Raw genomic sequence first — 22,606 nt, 5'->3', positions numbered from 1 at the left:
AGGACGCGCAGGCGTTCTCATTTACAACAAGCCACTAACGCTTCATGTCAGTGTACAGTTTTTTTATGCCGTTTTGCTTGCTTTACTCAGATGCATTTTTGGTGCCTGTTTCTGCAATGGCTTAACATACTGTGTTTATTATTCACCCATATATATAGTAAATAGCTTTTGTGAATAATGAATAGGTTTCCTCATAATTTCACTGCCTCTTCCTCTTCAGTAATACACCCAGGCAAAACCCACTTCAGTGATGAAATCATTCTCATAAAGTAATTCTCCTGACCTCATCCCTGGTCCTGCTGGCAACAACCCTCACAAAATGTCTTCTTTGGAGAGGAAGCGTGAGAAACACAGCCCTTTCACCCTGAACCCTGACCCTCGGAGGAAGACCAGCGCAGAGATCGTCACCGAGGCTAGGCACTCTCTGAGGACCCTGCGCACCCAGCGACCTTTTACCCCTCGAGACGACCACAGACAGCTGTTTGGAGAGATCTCTCGAGCCCAAGACGGTCGACCTCCCTCTACATTCAGGTTAAGGATCTGGTTAAACACCCTATCTTATAACCCCCCCTAGCAGTAGCCTAGTGTCACATCCATACAGTGTACTGAATGAACATGGTTTCTTTTCTTCTTTCAGCCTCTACGCTCTGAACTTTGAAGCGCCAGACTCCAGACCGGGTTCTGGAACTCGCCTGTCTCCTCTGGAACATGTGGGTTCTCCTCACTGTACATTTCATATCCTCACTCTTGTACAGTACATGAATCTGTGTGTATCCTTGTGAACTTGTTGGGGGTCTTGGAAAGCCTTAGTGTATTGTTCTGATCAGCTGAAGACTACACACACTAAATCAGTGTTTGGTCCCTTTAATGATGAAGTAATGTTTGTGGCCTACCAGAAGCCCAGGTTGCCAGTGGCCCAGGATGAGGACCCAGATCCCGTCAGCCCCACAGCCCTCCCCAAACCCCCCTCTGACCCCCTGGAGCTGAAGAGGGGGGCGGTGGGGGCGAGGGCACGCCTTTTTAGAGCTGGCTCTCTGACAACACTCCCACCTGTGGCACGGCCAACAGAGGGTAAGGAGAGATGAAGAGCGAGGAAAAAGAGGGCTGAGATTGAGTTTTTGTATTTTATTAGGAAGTCTAAGAAGGGAGAGAGACAAAATTGCAAAAGCGATGGAGAGATTGGAGGTGATATACATACACACACACACACAGTTGAAGTCGGAAGTGTACATACACCTTAGCCAAATACATTTAAACTAAATTTTTCACAATTCCTGACATTTAATCCAAGTAAAAATTCCCTGTCTTGTGTCAGTTAGGATCACCACTTTATTTTAAGAATGTGAAATGTCAGAATAATAGTGGAGAGAATGATTTATTTCAGCTTTTATTTATTTCTTCACATTCCCAGTGGGTCAGAATACACTCAATTAGTATTTGGTAGCATTGCCAAACATTTCGGGTAGTCTTCCACAAGCTTCCCACAATAAGTTGGATACATTTTGGCCCATTCCTCCTGACAGAGCTGGTATAACTGAGTCAGGTTTGTATGCCTCCTTCCTTTCACACGCTTTTTCAGTTCTGCCCACAAATTTTATATAGGATTGAGGTCAGGGCGATGTGATGGCCACTCCAATACCTTGACTTTGTTGTACTTAAGCCATTTTGCCAAAACTTTGGAAGTATGTTTTGGGTCATTGTCCATTTGGAAGACCCATTTGCGACCAAGCTTTAACTTCCTGACTGATGTCTTGAGATGTTGCTTCAATATATCCACATCATTTCCCTTCCTCGTGATGCCATCTATTTTGTGAAGTGCACTAGTCCCTCCTGCAACAAAGCACCCCCACAACATGATGCTGCCACCCCATGCTTCACGGTTGGGATGTTGTTCTTCGGCTTGCAAGCCTCCCCCTTTTTCCTCCAAACAGAACTGTTTGGCCATAAAGACCATCGTTATATGTTTGTTTCATCAGACCATAGGACATTTCTCCAAAAAGTATGATCTTTGTCTCCATGTGCAGTTGCAAACTGTAGTCTGGCTTTTTTTATGGCGGATTTGGAGCAGTGGCTTCTTCCTTGCTAAGCTGCCTTTCAGGTTTTGTCGATATAGGACTTGTTTTACTGTGGATATAGATACTTTTGTACCTGTTTCCTCCAGCATCTCCACAAGGTCCTTTGCTGTTGTTCTGGGATTGATTTGCACTTTTCGCACCAAAGTACGTTCATCTCTAGGAGACAGAATGCGTCTCCTTCCTGAGTAGTATGACGGCTGTGTGGTCCCATGGTGTTTATACCTGCGTACTATTGTTTGTACAGATGTGGTACCTTCAGGCGTTTGGAAATTGCTCCCAAAGATGAACCAGAGTTGTGGAGGTCTACAATTTTTTTTCTGAGGTCTTGGCTGATTTCTTTTGATTTTCCCATGATGACAAGCAAAGAGGCACTGAGTTTGAAGGTAGGCCTTGAAATACATCCACAGGTACACCTCCAATTGACTTAAATTATGTAAATTAGCCTATCAGAAGCTTCTAAAGCCATGACATAATTTTCTGGAATTTTCCAAGCTCTTTTAAAGGCACAGTCAACTTAGTGTATGTAAACTTCTGACCCACTGGAATTGTGATTTAAATTATAATTATTTAAATTATAAGTTAAATAATCTGTCTGTAAACAATTGTTGGAAAAATGTCTTAGGACATCTACTTTGTGCATGACACAACTGACTTGCCAAAACTATAGTTTGTTGACAAGAAATTTGTGGAGTGGTTGAAAAATTTGTTTTAATGACTCCAACCTTAGTGTATGTAAACTTCCGACTTCAACTGTATATAGAGAGAGTTGCATGTTAGGGTTTTTTAGAGCGAGGGGGAGATAGAGGGATGGTTGCAATAATCAAACCATTAACACTATTTTTGTGAGTAAATATCTCAGCGCGTGGCCTGCTAGTCTTTTTGTTATTAAATCAAGTTTGCAGGCAGAAGGCTGGAACAGCGCTTCTCCCAAAGGGAAATGAATGGATCTATTCACAGGAGGACATTATACCTGATTTACATTACCACTGGGGTGGTTGAGGTGGAAAACATAATTCACTGCAGCTGGTTGCCATGGGGTTTAGTCTTCTTTTTTGCACGTTTGCTTGCTGTCATTCCTTACTTACTGTATTATAATGCTTTTGGGAAAAGCTAAAATGACTGTAAAATTGGGTTATTTGTACATTTTCTAAACATCAATTTTCTAATCTTTCACAAAATCAAAACACAATATCTGAAAAGATGGTGAAAACGTTAAGGGGTGTTCAGAATTAACACTAGTATCCAGTAACTATAATAGCTCTTAATTGTACTGTGTTTGTAGTAAGGGAGAGTGTAAATTCAGACTCCAGCCCAGAGCAGAGAGAGCTGTCAGCTAAGGGAAGAGGCAGGAGAGCCCCTTATGTTGAGCCTACTGATCGAAAGAGGAGAGACAAGGATAGTGGAGGACCCTCGAAACCTGCCCCACCCAGGACCAACAGTGTAAGGTACTGTATGCCTGTACATTTCTCTACATTTCACCCCTTGTTCTCTCTTTCCTCCATATCCTCGTTTCTTTCTATTCTCGTCTCTCTCTTTTTTTCCATATTTTTTTCTTGAATTTTTCTTATTGTTCTACTCTTTCTCCTATTTCTCTCTCCTCCCTCACTCTCTCTCTTCCTTTCTCTCTCCCCCTCCCTCTGTTCCTCACTCTGCCTCGTCTTGACCTAGGTGAAAGTAAGACAATAAGTGTAGATTTATTGGCACACAACGGATTCCATGTCACCAGTACTGCATAGTGGTGAATTATACCTCCTATTCTTACATTTCACATCCCCAGCCCTTGGCCTTCGCCACTCTCTTTGTCACACCTTCAGTGTGTCCGATTCAAAGGACTTTAACTATGCCCCCCACCTCCGTACTTTCTCACTCATTTTGGTTCTCAGAATGCCTTCATGTTTATTCAAGGTATTTCATGAATTTCTCCTAAGTGTTATAAAATATTATATAACCTTTTAGCTACCCCCATCTAGGCCTAATAAGTCCAAAATGTGCACCCATGGGAGGCCCCAGGACCGAGTTTGGGAATCCCTGGTTTAAAGGGATCCTAGTTTCCCCACCCAAACTACCTTCTCAGCCAAAGCCCTTCCCAATAAAATAGGCCTATCTATCTGTTAACACCATCACTGACTGGTAAGCCTTATACCTCCACAGCCAGTAGAGACTAGAACACTGTTTCTTTCTACCGACCTCAGCAGGAGAGTGTCAGTTACGGAGGCATAACTCCAGGCGTGAGGACGGGCCTGTCATTAAAATCCATCCTTTTCCATCGATTAGCTATAGCTGCTGGGGCTGTGTAATGGTGAACAACCATTAAACACTTTTACTTAGAAACCAAGATCCCCCACAGGTTTACTGAGTACCAAAAATCCAAGCCAGGAATCCTTTTCAGAACTTAGACCAACCCATCTTAGAGAGAGGGGGATAGAAAGCGACAGAAAAAGGAGAGTGAGGGTTTGAGCCAGGGGTGAGAGATAAGAGTGACAGAGAAGTAGATTGATATAACAAATTCATATACAGAGTGAAATATTTAAAGTTGGAGTGTGTAGTGCATGCTCAAGAAATGAAAAAAAGTGAGTGAGAGATGAAGAGTGAGAGATTTAGACATTGGCTGCTTTTTTTTCTCCAATAAGCCTGGGCTTTATAGCTCCAAATGGATGTCTATTAGATTTGGGTGCCCATCTGGGCATGGCTGGCAGCAGCATAGCAGCGTCTCTGCTGGGACTGACTGACTGACTGTCTGCTGTCCATTGGCTAGACCCTGCCCAGGCCCAAGACACAGATGAGATCATGTCTCTGAGAATGCACTATCACACACAGAGGCCCTATTATCAGGCCCTAATCCTATCACACAGACCTCATGACCTCTCTCTCTCTCTCTCTCTCTCACTCTTTCTGTCTCTCTCTCCATGTGTATTTGTGCCTCTCCCTATTTTTCTCTCTCTTTCTCTGAAATGTAGAATAACATTCACCTCTGCTCTCGGCTTGTGCTTTCCGCTCTAGTCTATGCCCTGTGTGCCAGCCTCAATACTGTCCGTAAGTCATCCAATAGATGCTTTAGCCCTTGAGGGAGTTTTAAGTTCCATGCAGAATTGTACTTATCTGTTTTCCCATGTGCTCTTACAATGATTCAAATACAGTAGGGGCATTGTAGCACTGTCAAGATCAATTTGAACACCAATGACAACAAACAGACAGTGAACGGAACAGTGTAGATTAAAACAGCATGTTATGGTTGTTACTGTCTGTTCTCTAACTGAAACTGACTGGTGAGTAGTCACAGTGACAAAACATGAATGCCTTTAACCAGGCTTAACCCACAAAGCTGTGGTCTGAGTTCTTGTTGCAATGGGGACATCGAGTGGTGGCTGAAGGAACTGGCCACATATGTATCTAGCAATACAACCAGTCGCTTCCAAACTACAGTATTATGCACTGTGAGTGACCCATCTTTGAAAATGTCTTACATCTCAGTTAACAATAGTTAATCAGCCAAGACCTAATAGGTTCTGAGCCTCCATTTTGGTAAAGACTGTTTCAACTCGAACATCTTGTGTGTGTTTGTATGTCAAATTGCAGTGGACTCAGGTTCCATGGTGGTGTTGACTCATCTATTAGACCAGGCAAAGGAACAGGAGCAGGAGCCGGGGCCAGAACAGGTTAGTCCTGATTCACTAAGTGAATACTAGCTTAGTTCAATAGTTTACTGAACCATACAGTTCTAACTGTACGTTAGGATCAACTAAGGGCTTATATGTCCAGCAGCAAACCAACAGAGCCTGCGAGGGTAGCCTACAGCAGGCCAATTGTTAAACCTATTGTTAAATCTACCATCCAGGTTGGTTGGTTGGTAGATGTGTGTGTCACCCCGACTTTGAAGGATGTTTTATTTCATTTGAGCTTAAATCAAAGTCATAGTTGGTTTGATGTCTACATACTGGTTGAGGATGGATATATTAAGTAGCTAAATGAAAAGGACCAAGAATGCCGTGTTCATCTGATCTCCAGCATAACCACCTTTCTTTCCTCTCAACTGTGAGAGCTTAGCAGTGTGTCATACTTTGATCATGCAGGGTGTTGTTGCTGAAGACCTCACTCACACCTTCTGTAAGCAGCAACTAATGGCTGTTGGTCTGTAGCCACCACTTCCTGCACCACCACTGCACCAGGCAGCCAGGCATACAGATATGCAAATATTCACACGCTCGCAAGTACACACACAAATCGGAGGAACTATAGATGCGAACGGTGACCTTTCATTGCCGGCATTAAACTTCCTGCAGAGCGATTTATTTTAAGAAGCTGAACTTGTGAACTATACTCAGGACTCTTGCACCAAGTTGAGGTTTGAGGCATTAATTGTCTGTGTTTTTCTTTCTTCCCTTTTCATCTCCTTGTTTCTGTGTCAGAGTTGGGAACAGAGTTAGGCAACGGAGACAGACCAGCCAGCCAGGAGGCTGAGGACGAATCAGTGGTGTGGAATGTTAAGATTTTCCCTCTGTTGCAAGAGCTGGAGTCCATCGCTGCAGGTAGTGTTCTGTTTGCTATGAATGAACCCCAAACAAAAGTACAAACAGATGTTAGTCACATAACATTCTTCTCAATATAGGACAATGATGATTGGACAGTGTTGGATTGCAATTCTTTCCCTAATGCATCTATGTTGTCCTGTACAAAAAGCACCTCTTTCGTAAATGCACAATTTTTTTGACTTTTTGCCAACTGGGCAGATATTGTGAAAACAGGACTGAAATTAAGTTTATCCTGTGATTTGAATATAGGGACGTTTCTCATGTGCTATTCAGCTGATTTCCCTTTCATGCTAATATGTAAGTTCATAAAAATAAATCAGTGTTGGTAGAAAAACACACACAAATGAAAAAAGTTAACACGGAGCCATTTTAACGGTTGAAGAAAGCAAAACAAAGTAGTGTTGTGTTTGGCGTCCCTTCAGAATTCTCCTAGTTTGACTTTGCAGTCTGACTACCGCAAAATGAATTCTAGCTCTGTAAATATTTAACACTTTTGAAATATTTATTGTACCAAGTACCTCCTGGCTCATGCATTTCAGATTGGCTGTGAAATTGCAATATGTTGAGTCGAGTGTGAGGCAATTGGACATATTTTTTTTAGACAGAAAAACATATATATTTTACACAAGGAAAAGCACCCCACCCTCTCTCTTCCTCTCAGTAATGTACAGGATGTTAATCATGAATATTCACTGGGGGCCAAATCCTAACATAAGATATGTGTGCATAACTCATAACTCTGTGTGCATGTGCATAAATAATGCATGTCAGTGGTATATTTGCACAAATATGTCTAAGTTTACATATTTTTCTTAATCATGTGCCTCTCCTCAGGTGGATCCGAGGATGCCGTGGAGCGGCTGTGTGACGCGTGTGACTGTCTCCATGGCGCCCTGGCAGAGCAAGGCATGCTGGGCCGGCGTTGCAGGAAGAGAGCGGGGCTTCTTAGGGCGCTGTTCTGCCTCATCGACCTCAACTCCGCCCAACTCAACCTGCAGCTCGCCAAACTCACCCTTGAGGTGAGTACAATCAATGTCATCATGATGATTCTATTTCTCCCATCTCTTCCTTGCCCTAATATACAACAGTAGTTTAAACAGACCAGCCCATAGTTAGCTTTGTTGGGTGACATCCTTAGTACAAAGCAACAGTGTAAAGTTCCTGGCTGCTTTGTTAGAATTATTGTTGTCTAATAACTTGTTGTTCAGCTGAACGTCAGTGGAAAAAACCTGCTGAACATCTGTAAACTCATCTTCAAGATCAGCCGCAGTGAGAGCAACGATATCCTCTTCCAGAACAACTCCATCATAGGTAACACATTGACACACTTAACAGTATGTGTGTATAATGTTAATTATATACAGTTCCAGTCAAAAGTTTGGACACACCTACTCATTCAAGGGTTTTTCTTGATTTTTTTACTATTTTCAACATTGTAGAATAATAGTGTAGACATCAAAACAATGAAATATCACATAAGGAATCATGTAGTAAACAAAAAAGTGTTAAACAAATCAAAATATATTTTATATGAGATTCTTCAAAGGAGCCACCCTTTACCTTTGCACACTCTTGGCATTCTCTCAACCAGCGTCACCTGGAATGATTCTCCAAGTCTTGAAGGAGTTCCCACATATGCTGAGCACTTGTTGGCTGCTTTTCCTTTACTCTGCGGTCCAACTCATCCCAAACCATCTCAATTGGGTTGAGGTCGGGTGATTTGTGGAGGCCAGGTCATCTGATGCAGCACTCATCACTCTCCTTCTTGGTCAAATAGCCCTTACACAGCTTGGAGGTGTGTTGGATCATTGTCCTGTTGAAAAACAAATGATAGTTCCACTAAGCGCAAACCAGATGGGATGGCGTATTGCTGCAGAATGCTGTGGTAGCCATGCTGGTTGTGTGCCTTTAATTCTAAATAAATCACAGGGTCACCAGCAAAGCACCCCCACACCATCACACCTCCTCCTCCATACTTCACGGTGGGAACCCCACATGCAGAGATCATCTGTTCACCTACTCAAGTCTTCCTTTCCTGTGGCAGTCCTCATGAGAGCCAGTTTCATCATAGTGCTTGATGGTTTTTGCGACTGCACGTTCAAAGTTCTTGAACTTTTCCAGATTGACTGACCTTCATGTCTTATTAAAGTAATGATGGACTGTCGTTTCTTTGCTTATTTGAGCTGTTCTTGCCATAATATGGACTTAGCCCTATTTGGTAAAGGACCATCTTCTGTATACCACCCCTACCTTGTCACAACACAACTGATTGGCTGAAACGGATTAAGAAGGAAAGAAATTCCACAAATTTACTTTTAACAAGGCACACCTGTCAATTGAAATGCATTCCAGGTGACTACCTCATGAAACTGATTGAGAGAATGCCAAGCTGTGATCAAGGCAAAGGGTTGCTACTTTGAAGAATCTCAAATATAAAATATATTTTGATTTGTTTAACACTTTTCTTGGTTACTGCCTGATTCAATGTGTTATTTCATAGTTTTGATGTCTTCCCTATTATTCTACAATGTAGAAAATAGTAAAAAAAAAAAAAAAAGACAAACCCTGGAATGAGTAGGTATGTCCAAACTTTTGGTTGGTACTGTATGTTTGAATGTTTGTTTTTACCTGCGTAAGGTTGTATTAAAAGCAGCTCATGTGTTGTGAGGTTGGAGTGATGTGTGTTAACAAGTGTGTGTGACTTTGTATGATGTCCAGATTCCCTGCTGTGTGTGCTGCGCTGTGAGGATGTGTGTGTGTCTGCGGAGGCTGTGTTGTACTGTGTGGGCACTCTGAAGTTCCTCTCAGGGAACTCTGCCCTCCTCAGGCTCCTATTGGCCAAGGACTGTGTGGGTGTGGCCACCCTGCTCATACAGAAGCTCCACCCACTGTCCCAACCTGACCACACTCAGTTCACCACCGGAGGACACATCCATGTACAGGTGAGATTGTAGAAGATACCCCGAACCAGTTTTATAAACACTATGGTAAAGGCCCGGTAGAGCTGACCCCAAATCAGTCAAGGGCAGTTTTTTGAGCAACTTTCTGCTAAGTTCCTTGACAGTTGAAGAATAGCTGGACAGTTAACTTTTCAGTTGAAGTTTTAAAAAAATGTAACAAAGCATAGCATTAAAAGGAACAAAATGTGAAATATTCAGTTTTAAGGAACTTCTCAGTTCTGGTGAGGGTAACTTTAGTTGTCCTTTTCCTGCCATTAGGACTTATGCTCTTGTTTCTGTCTGCTGCTCCATAATATTCTGATCCGTTCGGGCCATAACACACACAGCTCTGCTCCACAGTACAGTGTGTTTCATTCTATAGAAAATCACCACTTAACGTCTTCAATCCGATTAACTGATTAAGATATAACATCCTGAGTTAGAGTTTAGCAGATGATTTGATATGAAACGATACGCGGCGGCCTGTCTGGCTGCTTGTTATGCTGTTGGTAGTCAGAGGGAACTGAGAGTGTTGTCATTTCAGCGCTACTGCTGGCAACGCTCTGTGTAGTGTTGGAAATCAGTTTCCTTCACGATAGGGTCTTTGAATCACTTCCGCTCCTTCTGTAAAAAAAGGTTGAAGATTACTGGAGATATTTTTACATCAGGTGCAACTGGCAATGACAATCTACAATAAATCATCAGTTCTCTTGGTTCCGCTCTCATCACATCGACATTGCCTCACATGCTCTCTCCCTCTCGCTCTTTCTCTCTCCACTTCTGACCCCTGCAGTTGACAGCGACCCTGAGGAACCTGGCTGACCTCCCCGAGTCCCGCCCCCTTTTCGTCTCCCACGGCACCCTGACAGAACTGTGCCTAGTGCTGCGCCATCACCACGGAGACCAGGACATCTGCACCAACATTGCCAGGGTCTTCAGGTAACACACACACACACACACTGTACATCTAAAACCTCTCAAAACGTACTTTCAACTGTTTCATTGAGAGTGGGACAGTACAGTCCTCAGGCCATTGGACATTGTGCATGTTGTGCATTTATTTTTAGTCTGTAAACATGAAGTGATGGTTAAATATGTCTCAAAGACTTTTCCCAACTACATCAGCCACTCTGAACTGTTATTCCTCATAAAAAAAACACATTTACAGTTCATCCTATCTTATAATATGAATGAACAGTTCACTATCTCACAGTGAATGATTATAAAACCACGTACCACTCCTTATTTCCACAACTAATGCCAATAAAACCAATCCCTCTTTAGTAAAACAGTCCAGTGAGAGTCTATCTGGTCAGTGTTATTTATTGTCCCTCTGTCTGTCCTCCAGTAAACTGTCCTCCTACTCTGAGTGCTGCCTGGTTCTGGCCCAGACCCCGGGCTGCTACACACTATTTATAGAACTGTTGAGCAAACACCAGTGGAAACAGGTGAGCCCTGTGTGTGTACTGTGGTATAGGAAGCAGATTAGCCTATTCACTCCCAGTGTTTATACTGTTCATCGACTAAGCCTGTTTACCTTGAGCAAGTTGTTTATGTACTCCAAGTCCCAGTACATTTACAGCAGTGTGTGTGCTTTGACTTTAATCAGCGTCCCAGGAGAAATTGAGGAAGTCATCCTGCCCTTCCTCAGGGAGACGGGGTGGGGAGGATCTAAATCACCCAGGGAATAAACAACACACAGCAGGGGAGCTAACACCACACACACACACACACAGTGGGCACACACATGCTAGACACATGCTAGTAGATATCCCCCATTAATACACATAGACACACGGTTGATCACATTGTGTCCTGAATAGCCCTTTGACAGGACAGCCAGTACAGTACAGTACAGCCCAGTCCATCCCAGCCACACTTGCCAGTCAGCCCAGCCAGGACTAGGGTAACTCTAGGGCAATGGGAAGGATGTGTGTGTTTGTGACACCCACTTTAGGGGAGGGGTGGTGTGCGATTGAGAAACAAACGTGGTGGTATACAGGTCTTTTCTTCTGCTTTTGGGGTAATTTGTCGGTCCTTGTCGTTGTGGTGGGGGAGAAATTGTAAATGAATGTAATCCCATATCTGATGGGAGAAATGACTGCGTTATTCTCTGTAACCAAGGTATTTGTTTATGTGGATAACACACGCGCACACACACACGACATTGAAACACATTCAAGTGCCCTCCCTCTGTCTCTCCTCCACACAGGACCTGGTGGTGCGTCTGCTCTTCACTCTGGGTAACCTAACGTCTCGGAGCAGTGAGGCCAGAAATCACCTCTTCACGGCTGAGGGATGTATGTCCGTGCTCCTGGGGCTCTACCACACCTACCACGGGAGGTGGGACCCACCTCCCACACACACACCCCGCACACCTCCAGCCAGGGACACCTGTAACCCCCGCACCCCTTTCTTGGGGTGGCGGGAGAGCAAGGACGTGCTGGTGAAGCTGGTCAGGGTGCTGGCTAATATGTCCATCCACCCTGCAGTGGGACCGACCCTGGCAGCTAACGCAGACCTAATACACTACCTGTTGGACACACTGGGTGAGTTTCAGCACTTTGAGGGTAATGTAAGGGTGAAATATGACCCCATAATGTTCTCATAACGTCTCCATAACATTACCATAATGATCCCATAACATTCCCATAACATCCCCATAATGTTCCCATTCCCATATTGTCCCTGGTTGTACTGAAGCTTTCTATTCACCAGGGTCAGTTAGTTAGCGAACTAGCTAGCTAGCGCTCAAGACAGTAGTACTTTATTCACCAGATGAATAAAAACGTACAAACCCTTTATAATGTAAAACTGTACAGTCAGTTCTTGTTTGGTACCACAGCTTCCTGTGTGTTGGGAACAAGTGACAAACATCTAACACCTATTTAATTTTTCCATATCTCACTTTCTTTCTTTCAATTTTTTTGTGCACATCCTTTTTCAGTTTGGGTTATTTTGCAGAAAAGAGCCAGAGAGAGAGCAGAATGTTCTGTTCTCTTGAGAGTCTGGTTGGTTCTTGTGAAACTCCTAGGTGGTTAGAATGGTTTCAGGACTGACTGACTGACTGCTATAGGCCATGTTCAGGTGGGTGTGAGATTCTTAGTTTCTCAGCTTTAACTGTGAGCTCTTATCTTCCGCCTCCCTCCCACACACTGTACTGTACGTGACTGGGTATGGGGAGATGGAGAGAGAATGACAGAGAGAAATAGAGGGCCATATGCAGATGGTGATAAAGACAAAGGTATGGACATTTTGAAGAGATGGTGAGTGTGAAAAAAAGTAAAGAAAGAATGGGGAAAATAGCAAAACAGAGAGTAGATTGTGAGAGCCAGGCAGACAGACCGAAGAGATGGAGTTTTTCCCTCTCTGATCTGCACTGGCTGTGGACATAAATCAGGCATCTCAATAATATCCTGTTTTGATCACAGTTTATGATGCATGCTGCTTTAGATTAGAGAGAGGAGGAGAAATTCTCCACCACACTAAAGGGCCTTTCCAGTCAGACCCAGAAACGAAACACACACTATGATGCAGGCACCGGTTGACACTCAGTACGACCGCAAAATCTGTGATATACAGTATGACCGAATAAGCAACATCTGCTGCAAAATCCAGAGCACATTCTGTTTTCAACCGCTTGCATCTTTTTTAAATTTTCTGCACAAGTTCGTTGGAAATGATACCCCAATTTTTTTTTTTTTTACATTTCCTGCAGATAACATGTAGCTAAGTGAATTTTGCATATTCCATAGTTACTATTTTCACACTTTACTATACCTGTGCCTTCATTTGACCTATAAATTCTGTTCTTGCTGTGCTGCAGAGAGCCTCAACAGAGATCTTTTTTCTACAGTAAATGCATCATGTTTTAATGCTCCCTGCTGTAAAGTATGTGTTGTGTGTGTGTGTGTCAGAGCTCAGGTCCATGCAGGAAAGCGAGGAGCTTCTGGTGAACGTGGCTGCCACCATCAACAACCTGTCCTTTTACCAGGAAGACAGCTCAGTGGTCAGGGACAGAGGACTCACTGTCGCCAAGTGTAAGAGAGTGAGAGTGTGTGTGTGCGAGCTTGCGTGCATGTACAGTTGAAGTCGAAGTTTACATACACCTTAGGCAAATATATTTAAACTCAGTTTTTCACAATTCCTGACATTTAATCCTAGTAAAAATGCCCTTAGGTCAGTTAGGATCACCACTTTATTTTAGAAATGTGAAATGTCAGAATAGTAGAGAGAATTATTTATTTCATATTTTATTTCTTTCATCACATTCCCAGTGGGTCAGAAGTTTACATACACTCATTTAGTATTTGGTAGCATTGCCGTTCAATTGTTTAACTTGGGTCAAACGTTTCGGGTAGCTTTCCACAAGCTTCCCACAATAAGTTGGGTGAATTTTGGCCCATTCCTCCTGACAGAGCTGGTGTAACTGAGTCAGGTTTGTAGGCCTCCTTGCTCGCACACGCTTTTTCAGTTCTGCCCACAAATTTTCTATAGGATTGCGGTCAGGGCTTTGTGATGGCCACTCCAATACCGGGACTTTGTTGTCCTTAAGCCATTTTGCCACAACTTTGGAAGTATGCTTGGGGTCGTTGTCCATTTGGAAGACCCATTTGCGACCAAGCTTTAACTTCCTGACTGATGTCTTGAGATGTTGCTTCAATATATCCACATATATTCACATACATATATCCACATTCCCTTCCTCGTGATGCCATCTATTTTGTGAAGTGCACCTGTCCCTTCTACAGCAAAGCACCCCCACAACATGATGCTGCCACCCCCGTGCTTCACGGATGGGATGGTGTTCTTTGGCTTGCAAGCCTCCCCCTTTTTCCTCCAAACATAACGATGGTCATTATGGCCTAACAGTTCTATTTTTGTTTCACCAGACCAGAGGACATTTCTCCAGAAAGTACAATCTTTGTCCCCATGTGCAGTTGCAAACCGTAGTCTGACTTTTTTATGGCGGTTTTGGAGCAGTGGCTTCTTGGTTATGTCGATATAGGACTCGTTTTACTGTGGATATAGATATTTTTGTACCTGCTTCCTCCAGCATCTTCACAAGGTCCTTTGCTGTTGTTCTGGGATTGATTTGCACTTTTCGCACCAAAGTACGTTCATCTCTAGGAGACAGAACGCATCTCCTTCCTGAGCGGTATGACGGCTGTGTGGTCCCATGGTGTTTATACCTTTGTACTATTGTTTGTACAGATGAACGTGGTACCTTCAGGCGTTTGGAAATTACTCCCAAGGATGAACTAGACTTGTTGACGTCTACAATTTTTTGGCTGATTTCTTTTAATTTTCCCATGATGTCAAAGAAGAAGGCACTGAGTTTGAAGGAAGGCCTTGAAATACATCCACAGGTACATCTCCAATTGACTCAAATTATGTCAATTAGCCTAACAGAAGCTTCTAAAGCCATGACATATTTTCTGGAATTTTCCAAGCTGTTTAAAGGCACAGTCAACTTAGTGTATGTAAACTTCTTACCCACTGGAATTATAAGTGAAATAATCTGTCTGTAAACAATTGTTGGAAAAATTACTTGTGTCATGCACAAAGTAGATGTCCTAACCGACTTGCCAAAACTATAGTTTGTTAACAAGAAATTGTGGAGTGGTTGAAAAACTAGTTTTAAAACTTCTTAAGTCTAGGGGGCGGTATTTTTGTTTTTGGCTAAAAAACGTACCCATTTGAAACTGCCTATTTCTCAGCCCCCGAAACTAGAATATGCATATAATTGTCAGATTAGGATAGAAAACACTCTAAAGTTTCCAAAACTGTCTTAATATTGTCTGTGAGTTAAACAGAACTGATATTGCAGGCGAAAACCGGAGGAAAATCCAATCAGGAAGTGCCCCTGTTTTTGAAACCTCTCTGTTCCTATGCATCCCTATTGCCCATTTAAAGGGATATCAACCAGACTTTTTCTATGGCTTCCCTAAGGTGTCAACAGTCTTTAGACATAGTTTCAGGCTTTTATTTTGAAGAATGAGCGTGAACGGCCACATTGCGTAAGTGGATAGGTGGGGGCTCTCAGAGTGAGTTGTGCGCAAAAGGGAAAGGCAGCCATTGTTACTCCTGGTCCTAGTGAAAAGCCAACTGTCCCTGTTGATATATTATCGAATAGATACTTAAAAAACACCCTGAGGATGGATTATAAAAAACGTTTGACATGTTTCTGTGGACATTATGGACATAATTTGGAATTTTTGTCTGTGTTGTCGTGACCGCTCTTTCCGGTGGATTCCTGGGCATAACGCAGCAAACTAACGGAGGTATTTGGATATAAAAAATATCTTTATGGAACAAAAGGAACATTTGTTGTCTAACTGGGAGTCTTGTGAGTGAAAACATCCGAAGATCATCAAAGGTAAACGATTAATTTGATTGCTTTTCTGATTTTCGTGACCAAGTTACCTGATGCTAAGTGTACTTATTGTTTTGTCGAGCGATCGATAAACTTACACAAACGCTTGTATTGCTTTCTCTGTAAAGCATAATTTCAAAATCTGAGACGACAGGTGGATTAACAAAAGGCTAAGCTGTGTTTTGCAATATTGCACTTGTGATTTCATGAATATGAATATTTTCTAGTAATATTATTTACCTGTGGCGCTATGCTAGTCAGCGTTTCTGATGACAATTATCCGGGATGGGTGGTTCAGAAAGGTTAATGACTCCAACCTAAGTGTATGTAAACTTCCGACTTCAACTGTGTGTGTGTGTGTGTGTGTGTGTGTGTGTGTGTGTGTGTGTGTGTGTGTGTGTGTGTGTGTGTGTGTGTGTGTGTGTGTGTGTGTGTGTGTGTGTGTGTGTGTGTGTGTGTGTGTGTGTGTGTGTGTGTGTGTGTGAGAGGCTGTTTTTGTGTATACTAGGCCTAGGTGTTTGTGTGGCTCTGGTGTCTTTTTATATTTGCTGTCTCACTCCCTTACTCTCTCCCTCCCCACTCTCTTTCTCCATGCATCCCTCCCTCTCTCTCTGTAGTGTTGTTGAAGCTGCTCCTCAGCTCCAGTATGGATGGGATGCTGGAGGCCACGCGTGTGTTTGGCAACCTGTCCCAGTCCAGGGAGGTTTGTGACTTCATCATACAAAACAAAGGTGTGTATATGCATACACACACACACAGTGGAGTGAAATGGGGATATGTGTCATGCTCTATTGATACCTGTTAGACAAGATAAAGGTTGTGCTTTAGGTATTGTATTCTGTGAATACACATGCAGAGCACGCACACGCATGCAATACAAACCTTTTTACCCAGATAAACACTGACACAGAAGACCCACTTGTGTTGTACCCCTAACCCCTCTTAATAACCTCTTCTCTCCCTGTCTTCCCCCAGTGCACCAGTTTGTGGTGACTCTGTTGGACTCTAAGAGCCCAGAGGTGTGTTTCTCCGCCTGTGGGGTCCTCACTAACCTGGCCCTGAACCCCCCCAGCAGAACCACCCTCACACAGGAGGGAGCACACACCAAGTAAGGAGCACACACAGGAACTCGGAATGATATTAGTGTACTGTATGTGGTCATTTTACTAGGTCTTAACCCCAGTACCTTCTTTATGGTGCTAAAACATGTTAATTAAGACCTGGTGCTTTTAATTAAGACACAGCTTAGTCTACTTTACTTGATCTACTAACCTCTTTTTTTAAATTATGTTAATTGAACTCATTGAGATTTTTATACATGCAAATATTTGATAGAATATCTGTTGTAGAGCCTCCCGAGTGGCGCAGGCATTGCATCGCAGTGTTTTGACGTCACTACAGCCTGGGGTTCGATTCGGTCATTACCGGCCGTGATCGGGAGTCCCATAGGGCTGTGCACAATTGGCCCAGCGTCGTCCGGGTTAGGGGAGGGTTTGGCCGGGGGGGCTTTACTTTGCTCATTGCGCTCTAGCGACTCCTAGCAGCGGGCCGGGTGCCTGCAGGCTGACTCCGGTAGTCAGGTGACCTTCGCGTCTCTCTGCCTCTCTCTCTCTCTCCCCCGTTGGGGAGTTGCAGCGATGAGACAAGATCATAATCACGAAATTGGGGAGAAAAAAGGGGTAAAAAAAATATATATATAGATATACTATATATAGTACCAGTCAAAAGTGTGGACTAGGGTTGCAAAGGGTTGGAAACTTTCTGGTACATTTCCCATGGGAAGTTAAGCCCTGGAATTTTGCTTAAATTCACAAAAAAAGTTAGCTTATAACAGTGAACCTTTTTTTGTGGGATACACGTAAGGCAATTCTAGGTCTTGTGGCACATTTTGGTTAAACTATCCCCAATTCAATTGCAACCCTCTGCATGCACAGTGCATTCTTCCATCACATGTGCAGTGCACTCTTCCATCACATGTACAGCTGATTCTCAAGATCTTGCATAGTTATGCACTCTCAAGTTTTCTGTTTTGTTGTCTTATTTCTTGTTTGTTTCACAATTAAAACATATATTGCATCTTCAAAGTGGTAGGCATGTTGTGTAAATCAAATTATACAAACGCCCCAAAAATCAATTTTAATTCGACGTTGAAGGGCAACAAAATAGGAAAAATGCCAAAGGGGTGAATACATTTGCAAGCCACTGTACATTTAAATGGTATTAATATTAATTTGCATATACAGTTGAAGTCGGAAGTTTACATACAATTTAGCCAAATAAATTTAAACTCAGTTTTTCACAATTCCGGACATTTAATCGAAGTAAAAATTCCCTTTCTTAGGTCAGTTAGGATCACCACTTTATTTTAGGAATGTGAAATGTCAGAATAATAGTAGAGAGAATGATTTATTTCAGCTTTTATTTCTTTCATTACATTCCCAGTGGGTCAGAAGGTTACATACACTCATTTAGTATTTGGTAGCATTGCCTTTAAATTGTTTAACTTGGGTCAAACGTTGCGGGTAGCCTTCCACAAGCTTCTCACAATAAGTTGGGTGAATTTTGGCCCATTCCTCCTGACAGAGCTGGTGTAACTGAGTCAGGTTTGTAGGCCTCGTTGCTCGCACATGTTTTTTCAGTTCTGCCCACACATTTTCTATGGGATTGAGGTTAGGCTTTGTGATGGCCACTCCAATACCCGGACTTTGTTGTCCTTAAGCCATTCTGCCACAACTTATGAAGTATGCTTGGGGTCATTGTCCATTTGGAAGACCCATTTGCGACCAAGCTTTAACTTCCTGACTGATGTCTTGAGATGTTGCTTCAATATATCCACGTAATTGTACTTCCTCATGATACCATCTATTTTGTGAGGTGCACCAGTCCCTCCTGCAGCAAAGCACCCCCACAACATGATGCTGCCACCCCTGTGCTTCACGGTTGGGATGGTGTTCTTCGGCTTGCAAGCCTCCCCCTTTTCCTCCTAACATAACGATGGTCATTATGGCCAAACAGATCTATGTTTGTTTCATCAGACCAGAGGACATTTCTCCAAAAAGTACGATTTTTGTCCCCATGTCTGGCTTTTTTATGGCGGTTTGGGAGCAGTGACTTCTTCCTTACTGAGCGGCCTTTCAGATTATGTCGATATAGGACTCGTTTTACTGTGGATATAGATACTTTTGTACCTGTTTCCTCCAGCATCTTCACAAGGTCCTTTGCTGTTGTTCTGGGATTGATTTGCACTTTTCGCACCAAAGTATGTTCATCTCTAGGAGACAGAACGCGTCTCCTTCCTGAGCAGTATGATGGCTGTGTGGTCCCATGGTGTTTATACTTACGTACTATTGTATGTACAGATGAACGTGGTACCTTCAAGTGTTCGGAAATTGCTCCCAAGGATGAACCAGACTTGTGGAGGTCTACAATTTTTTTTCTGAAGTCTTGGCTGATTTCTTTTGATTTTCCCATGATATCAAGCAAAGAGGCACTGAGTTTGAAGGAAGGCCTTGAAATACATCCACAGGTACACCTCCAATTGACTGAAAATATGTCAATTAGCCTATCAGAAGCTTCTAAAGCCATGACATAATTTTCTGGAATTTTCCAAGCTGTTTAAAGGCACTGTCAACTTAGTGTATCTAAACTTCTGACCCACTGGAATTATGATACAGTAAAATAATCTGTCTGTTAACAATTGTTGGAAAAATTACTTGTGTCATGCACAAAGTAGATGTCCTAACCGACTTGCCAAAACTATAGTTTGTTAACAAGAAATTTGTGGAGTGGTTGAAAAACGAGTTTTAATGACTCCAAACTAAGTGTATGTAAACTTCCGACTTCAACTGTATTTCCGTTAATTCCCATATATTCCCACGGAAAGTTTCCACCCATGAATATTCCCCAAAATGTGCAACCAGAGTGTGGACACACCTACTCGTTCAAGGGTTTTTCTTAATTTTTTCTATTTTCTACATTGTAGAATAATAGTGAAGACAGCAAAACCATCAAATAATCATGTAGTAACCAAATAATTGTTAAACAAATCAAAATTTATTTTATATTTGAGATTCTTCAAAGTAGCCAACCTTTGTCTTGATGACAGCTTTTCACATTCTTGGCACTCTCAACCAGCTTCATGAGGTAGTCACCTGGAATGCTTTTCCAACAGTCTTGAAGGAGTTCCCACATATGCCGAGAACTCGTTGGCTGCTTTTCCTTCACTATGTGGTCCAACTCATCCCAAATCATCTCAATTGGGTTGAGGTCAGGTGATTGTGGAGGCCAGGTCATCTGATGCAGCACTCCATCGCTCCCCTTCTTGGTCAAATAGCCCTTATACAGCCTGGAGGTGTGTTTTGGGTCCTGTTGAAAAACAAATGATAGTCCCAACAAGCGCAAACCAGATGGGATGGCGTATCACTGCAGATTGCTGTGGTAGCCATGCTCGTTAAGTGTGCATTGAATTCTAAATAAATCAGACAGTGTCTCCAGCAAAGCATCCCTACACCATCACACCACCTGCTTCACGGTGGGAACCACACATGTGGAGATCATCCGTTCACCTACTCTGCATTTCACAAAGACTCGGAACCAAAAATCCAAATCCAACCAAAAATCTCAAATTTGGACTCAGACCAAAGGACAGATTTCCACTGATCTAAAGTCCATTACTTGTGTTTCTTGGCCCAAGCAAGTCTCTCTATCTTATTGGTGTCCATTAGTAGTGGTTTCTTTGCAGCAATTCGACCATGAAGCCCTGATTCTCAGTCTCCTCTGAACAGTTGATGTTGAGATGTGTCTGTTACTTCAACTCTGTGAAGCATTTATTTGGACTGCAATCTGAGGTGTAGTTAATTGATGATTTCTGAGGCTGGTAACTCTAATTAACCTATCCTCTGCAGTAGAGGTAACTCTGGGTCTTCCTTTCCTGTGGCGGTCCTCATGAGATCCAGTTTCATCATAGCGCTTGATGGTTTTTGTGACCGCGCTTGAGGAAACTTTAAAAGTTCTTGAAATGTTCCTGATTGACTGACCTTCATGTCTTAAAGTAATGGACTGTCATTTCTCTTTGCTTATTTGAGCTGTTCTTGCCATAATATGGACTTGGTCTTTTACCAGATAGGGCTATCTTCTGTATACTACCCCTACCTAGTCACAACACAATTCGCTCAAACGCATCAAGAAGGAAAGAAATTCCACAAATGTACTTTTAAGAAGGCACACCAGTTAATTGGAATGCATTCCAGGTGACTACCTCATGAAGCTGGTTGAGAATGCCAAGAGTGTGCAAAGCTGTCAAGGCAAAGGGTGGCTACTTTGAAGAATCTCAAATATATAAAATATATTTTGATTTGTTTAACACTTTTTTTGGTTACTACATGATTCCATATGTGTTATTTCATAGTTTTGATGTCTTCACTATTTTTCTACAATGTAGAGAACAGTAAAAATAAAGAAACAATTGGGTGTGTCCAAACGTTTGACTGGTACTGTATATCGGTTGTAGAGTGCTAAGCTCAAGACTCAGTCATCTTTAGCCGAAGAGCCTTACTACAGCAGCAGGGGCAGAAGTTTCATCAGCCCACCTTTAGGACCAGCTGCACTTAAGGATCATGTGACTTAAGTCTCACCCAGTCACTTGGCGTGTATATGTGCGTGTGTGCATGCCTGTGTGCAGGCTGGCAGACTGTCTGAGGGACTTTGGGCCAGTGGACTGGCAGCTGGCTGGCCTGGTGTGTCAGACCCTGTGGAACCTCACTGAGGAGGGGGGGACGGAGACAGGCCCCCCATCCACAATGAACAACCAGGAGAGAGAGGCACTGCTAGAGGTCCTAACACTATACCTAAGTAAGTAAGCTACTGTAATGGTTTACCGAAAGTGTCTTGAATAACCATCTTTAGTGTTTCTATGTTTCTGTATACTACTGTCAACAGATATTTTGTTCATTTTTTTAAAATGTTGAAGCATTTTGATTAAGCTCTTTCTATCTCTCAGACGAGGAGGACGCTCTGCAGTGGACCTCTGGTGACGACATGAGGGACTTCCACCGATTATGCTGGGAGTTGGAGTTCCTGCCTGTGGCTAAGAGGCTGAGGGACAGGATCCAGACTAAGACTGACTAACATGACTATCTCCTTACTCTGGTTGTCACGAATGGCGCCCTGTTACCTATATAGTGCACTGCTTTTGACCAGGGGCCATAGACTCTGGTCTAAAGTAGTGCACTATATAGGGAATAAGGTGCCATTTGAGATGCACAATGTCTCACTCCCTAGTGTGACCTCTTTGCAATGTCCTCTCCTTTCTCCTTGTTGTGCCTTGCTATACTGACACCTCTCTAAAGTCACTCTCTACTCTATGCTACTACCACTCTTCAGCTACCACCCCTCTCACTAATTCTATAAATAAGTATTTAGTTATAGGCTATAGGTCTAGATTTTTTTCCTGGTTAAGTCACATGATCATGAAAAACTCAAGCCCCATACCTATGACCTACTGAATGTTGAGCCTCTACCTGACATGTATGACAAACTGTTTACACTTTAAATAACAGAAATGATCGTTTTTAGGTTGTATCTTATGCATACTGTAAATGGTTGTGATTTTGTCATAAGCTACTCTTGTTAACATACGAGTAGAATTGTAGTTTGCCTCTGGTGATAAAAAGTGAATGTTTCTCCGTA

The 22,606-nt window shown here is 42.7% G+C and overlaps 1 protein-coding gene across 1 annotated transcript in view; it reads left to right on the top strand.

The window, feature by feature from the left end:
• Positions 1–22,606, top strand: part of armc2 (armadillo repeat containing 2) — a 23,243-nt gene extending 637 nt beyond the window's left edge. The window contains exons 2-18 of the mRNA XM_071370902.1: positions 221–531; positions 638–710; positions 897–1,071; positions 3,358–3,520; positions 5,652–5,731; positions 6,482–6,601; positions 7,439–7,623; positions 7,813–7,915; positions 9,323–9,546; positions 10,337–10,482; positions 10,892–10,991; positions 11,756–12,092; positions 13,461–13,583; positions 16,537–16,650; positions 16,895–17,027; positions 21,600–21,769; positions 21,918–22,606. Coding sequence (XP_071227003.1) covers positions 320–531; positions 638–710; positions 897–1,071; positions 3,358–3,520; positions 5,652–5,731; positions 6,482–6,601; positions 7,439–7,623; positions 7,813–7,915; positions 9,323–9,546; positions 10,337–10,482; positions 10,892–10,991; positions 11,756–12,092; positions 13,461–13,583; positions 16,537–16,650; positions 16,895–17,027; positions 21,600–21,769; positions 21,918–22,045 — 2,586 coding nt within the window. The 5' untranslated portion in view covers positions 221–319 and the 3' untranslated portion in view covers positions 22,046–22,606. The remainder of the gene's footprint in view (positions 1–220; positions 532–637; positions 711–896; positions 1,072–3,357; positions 3,521–5,651; positions 5,732–6,481; positions 6,602–7,438; positions 7,624–7,812; positions 7,916–9,322; positions 9,547–10,336; positions 10,483–10,891; positions 10,992–11,755; positions 12,093–13,460; positions 13,584–16,536; positions 16,651–16,894; positions 17,028–21,599; positions 21,770–21,917) is intronic.

Source organism: Salvelinus alpinus, chromosome 27 (assembly GCF_045679555.1).
Source record: "Salvelinus alpinus chromosome 27, SLU_Salpinus.1, whole genome shotgun sequence".
Taxonomy (NCBI): domain Eukaryota; kingdom Metazoa; phylum Chordata; class Actinopteri; order Salmoniformes; family Salmonidae; genus Salvelinus; species Salvelinus alpinus.
Note: the sequence above shows the minus strand (reverse complement) of the source record. Positions and strands in the feature narration are given on the sequence as shown.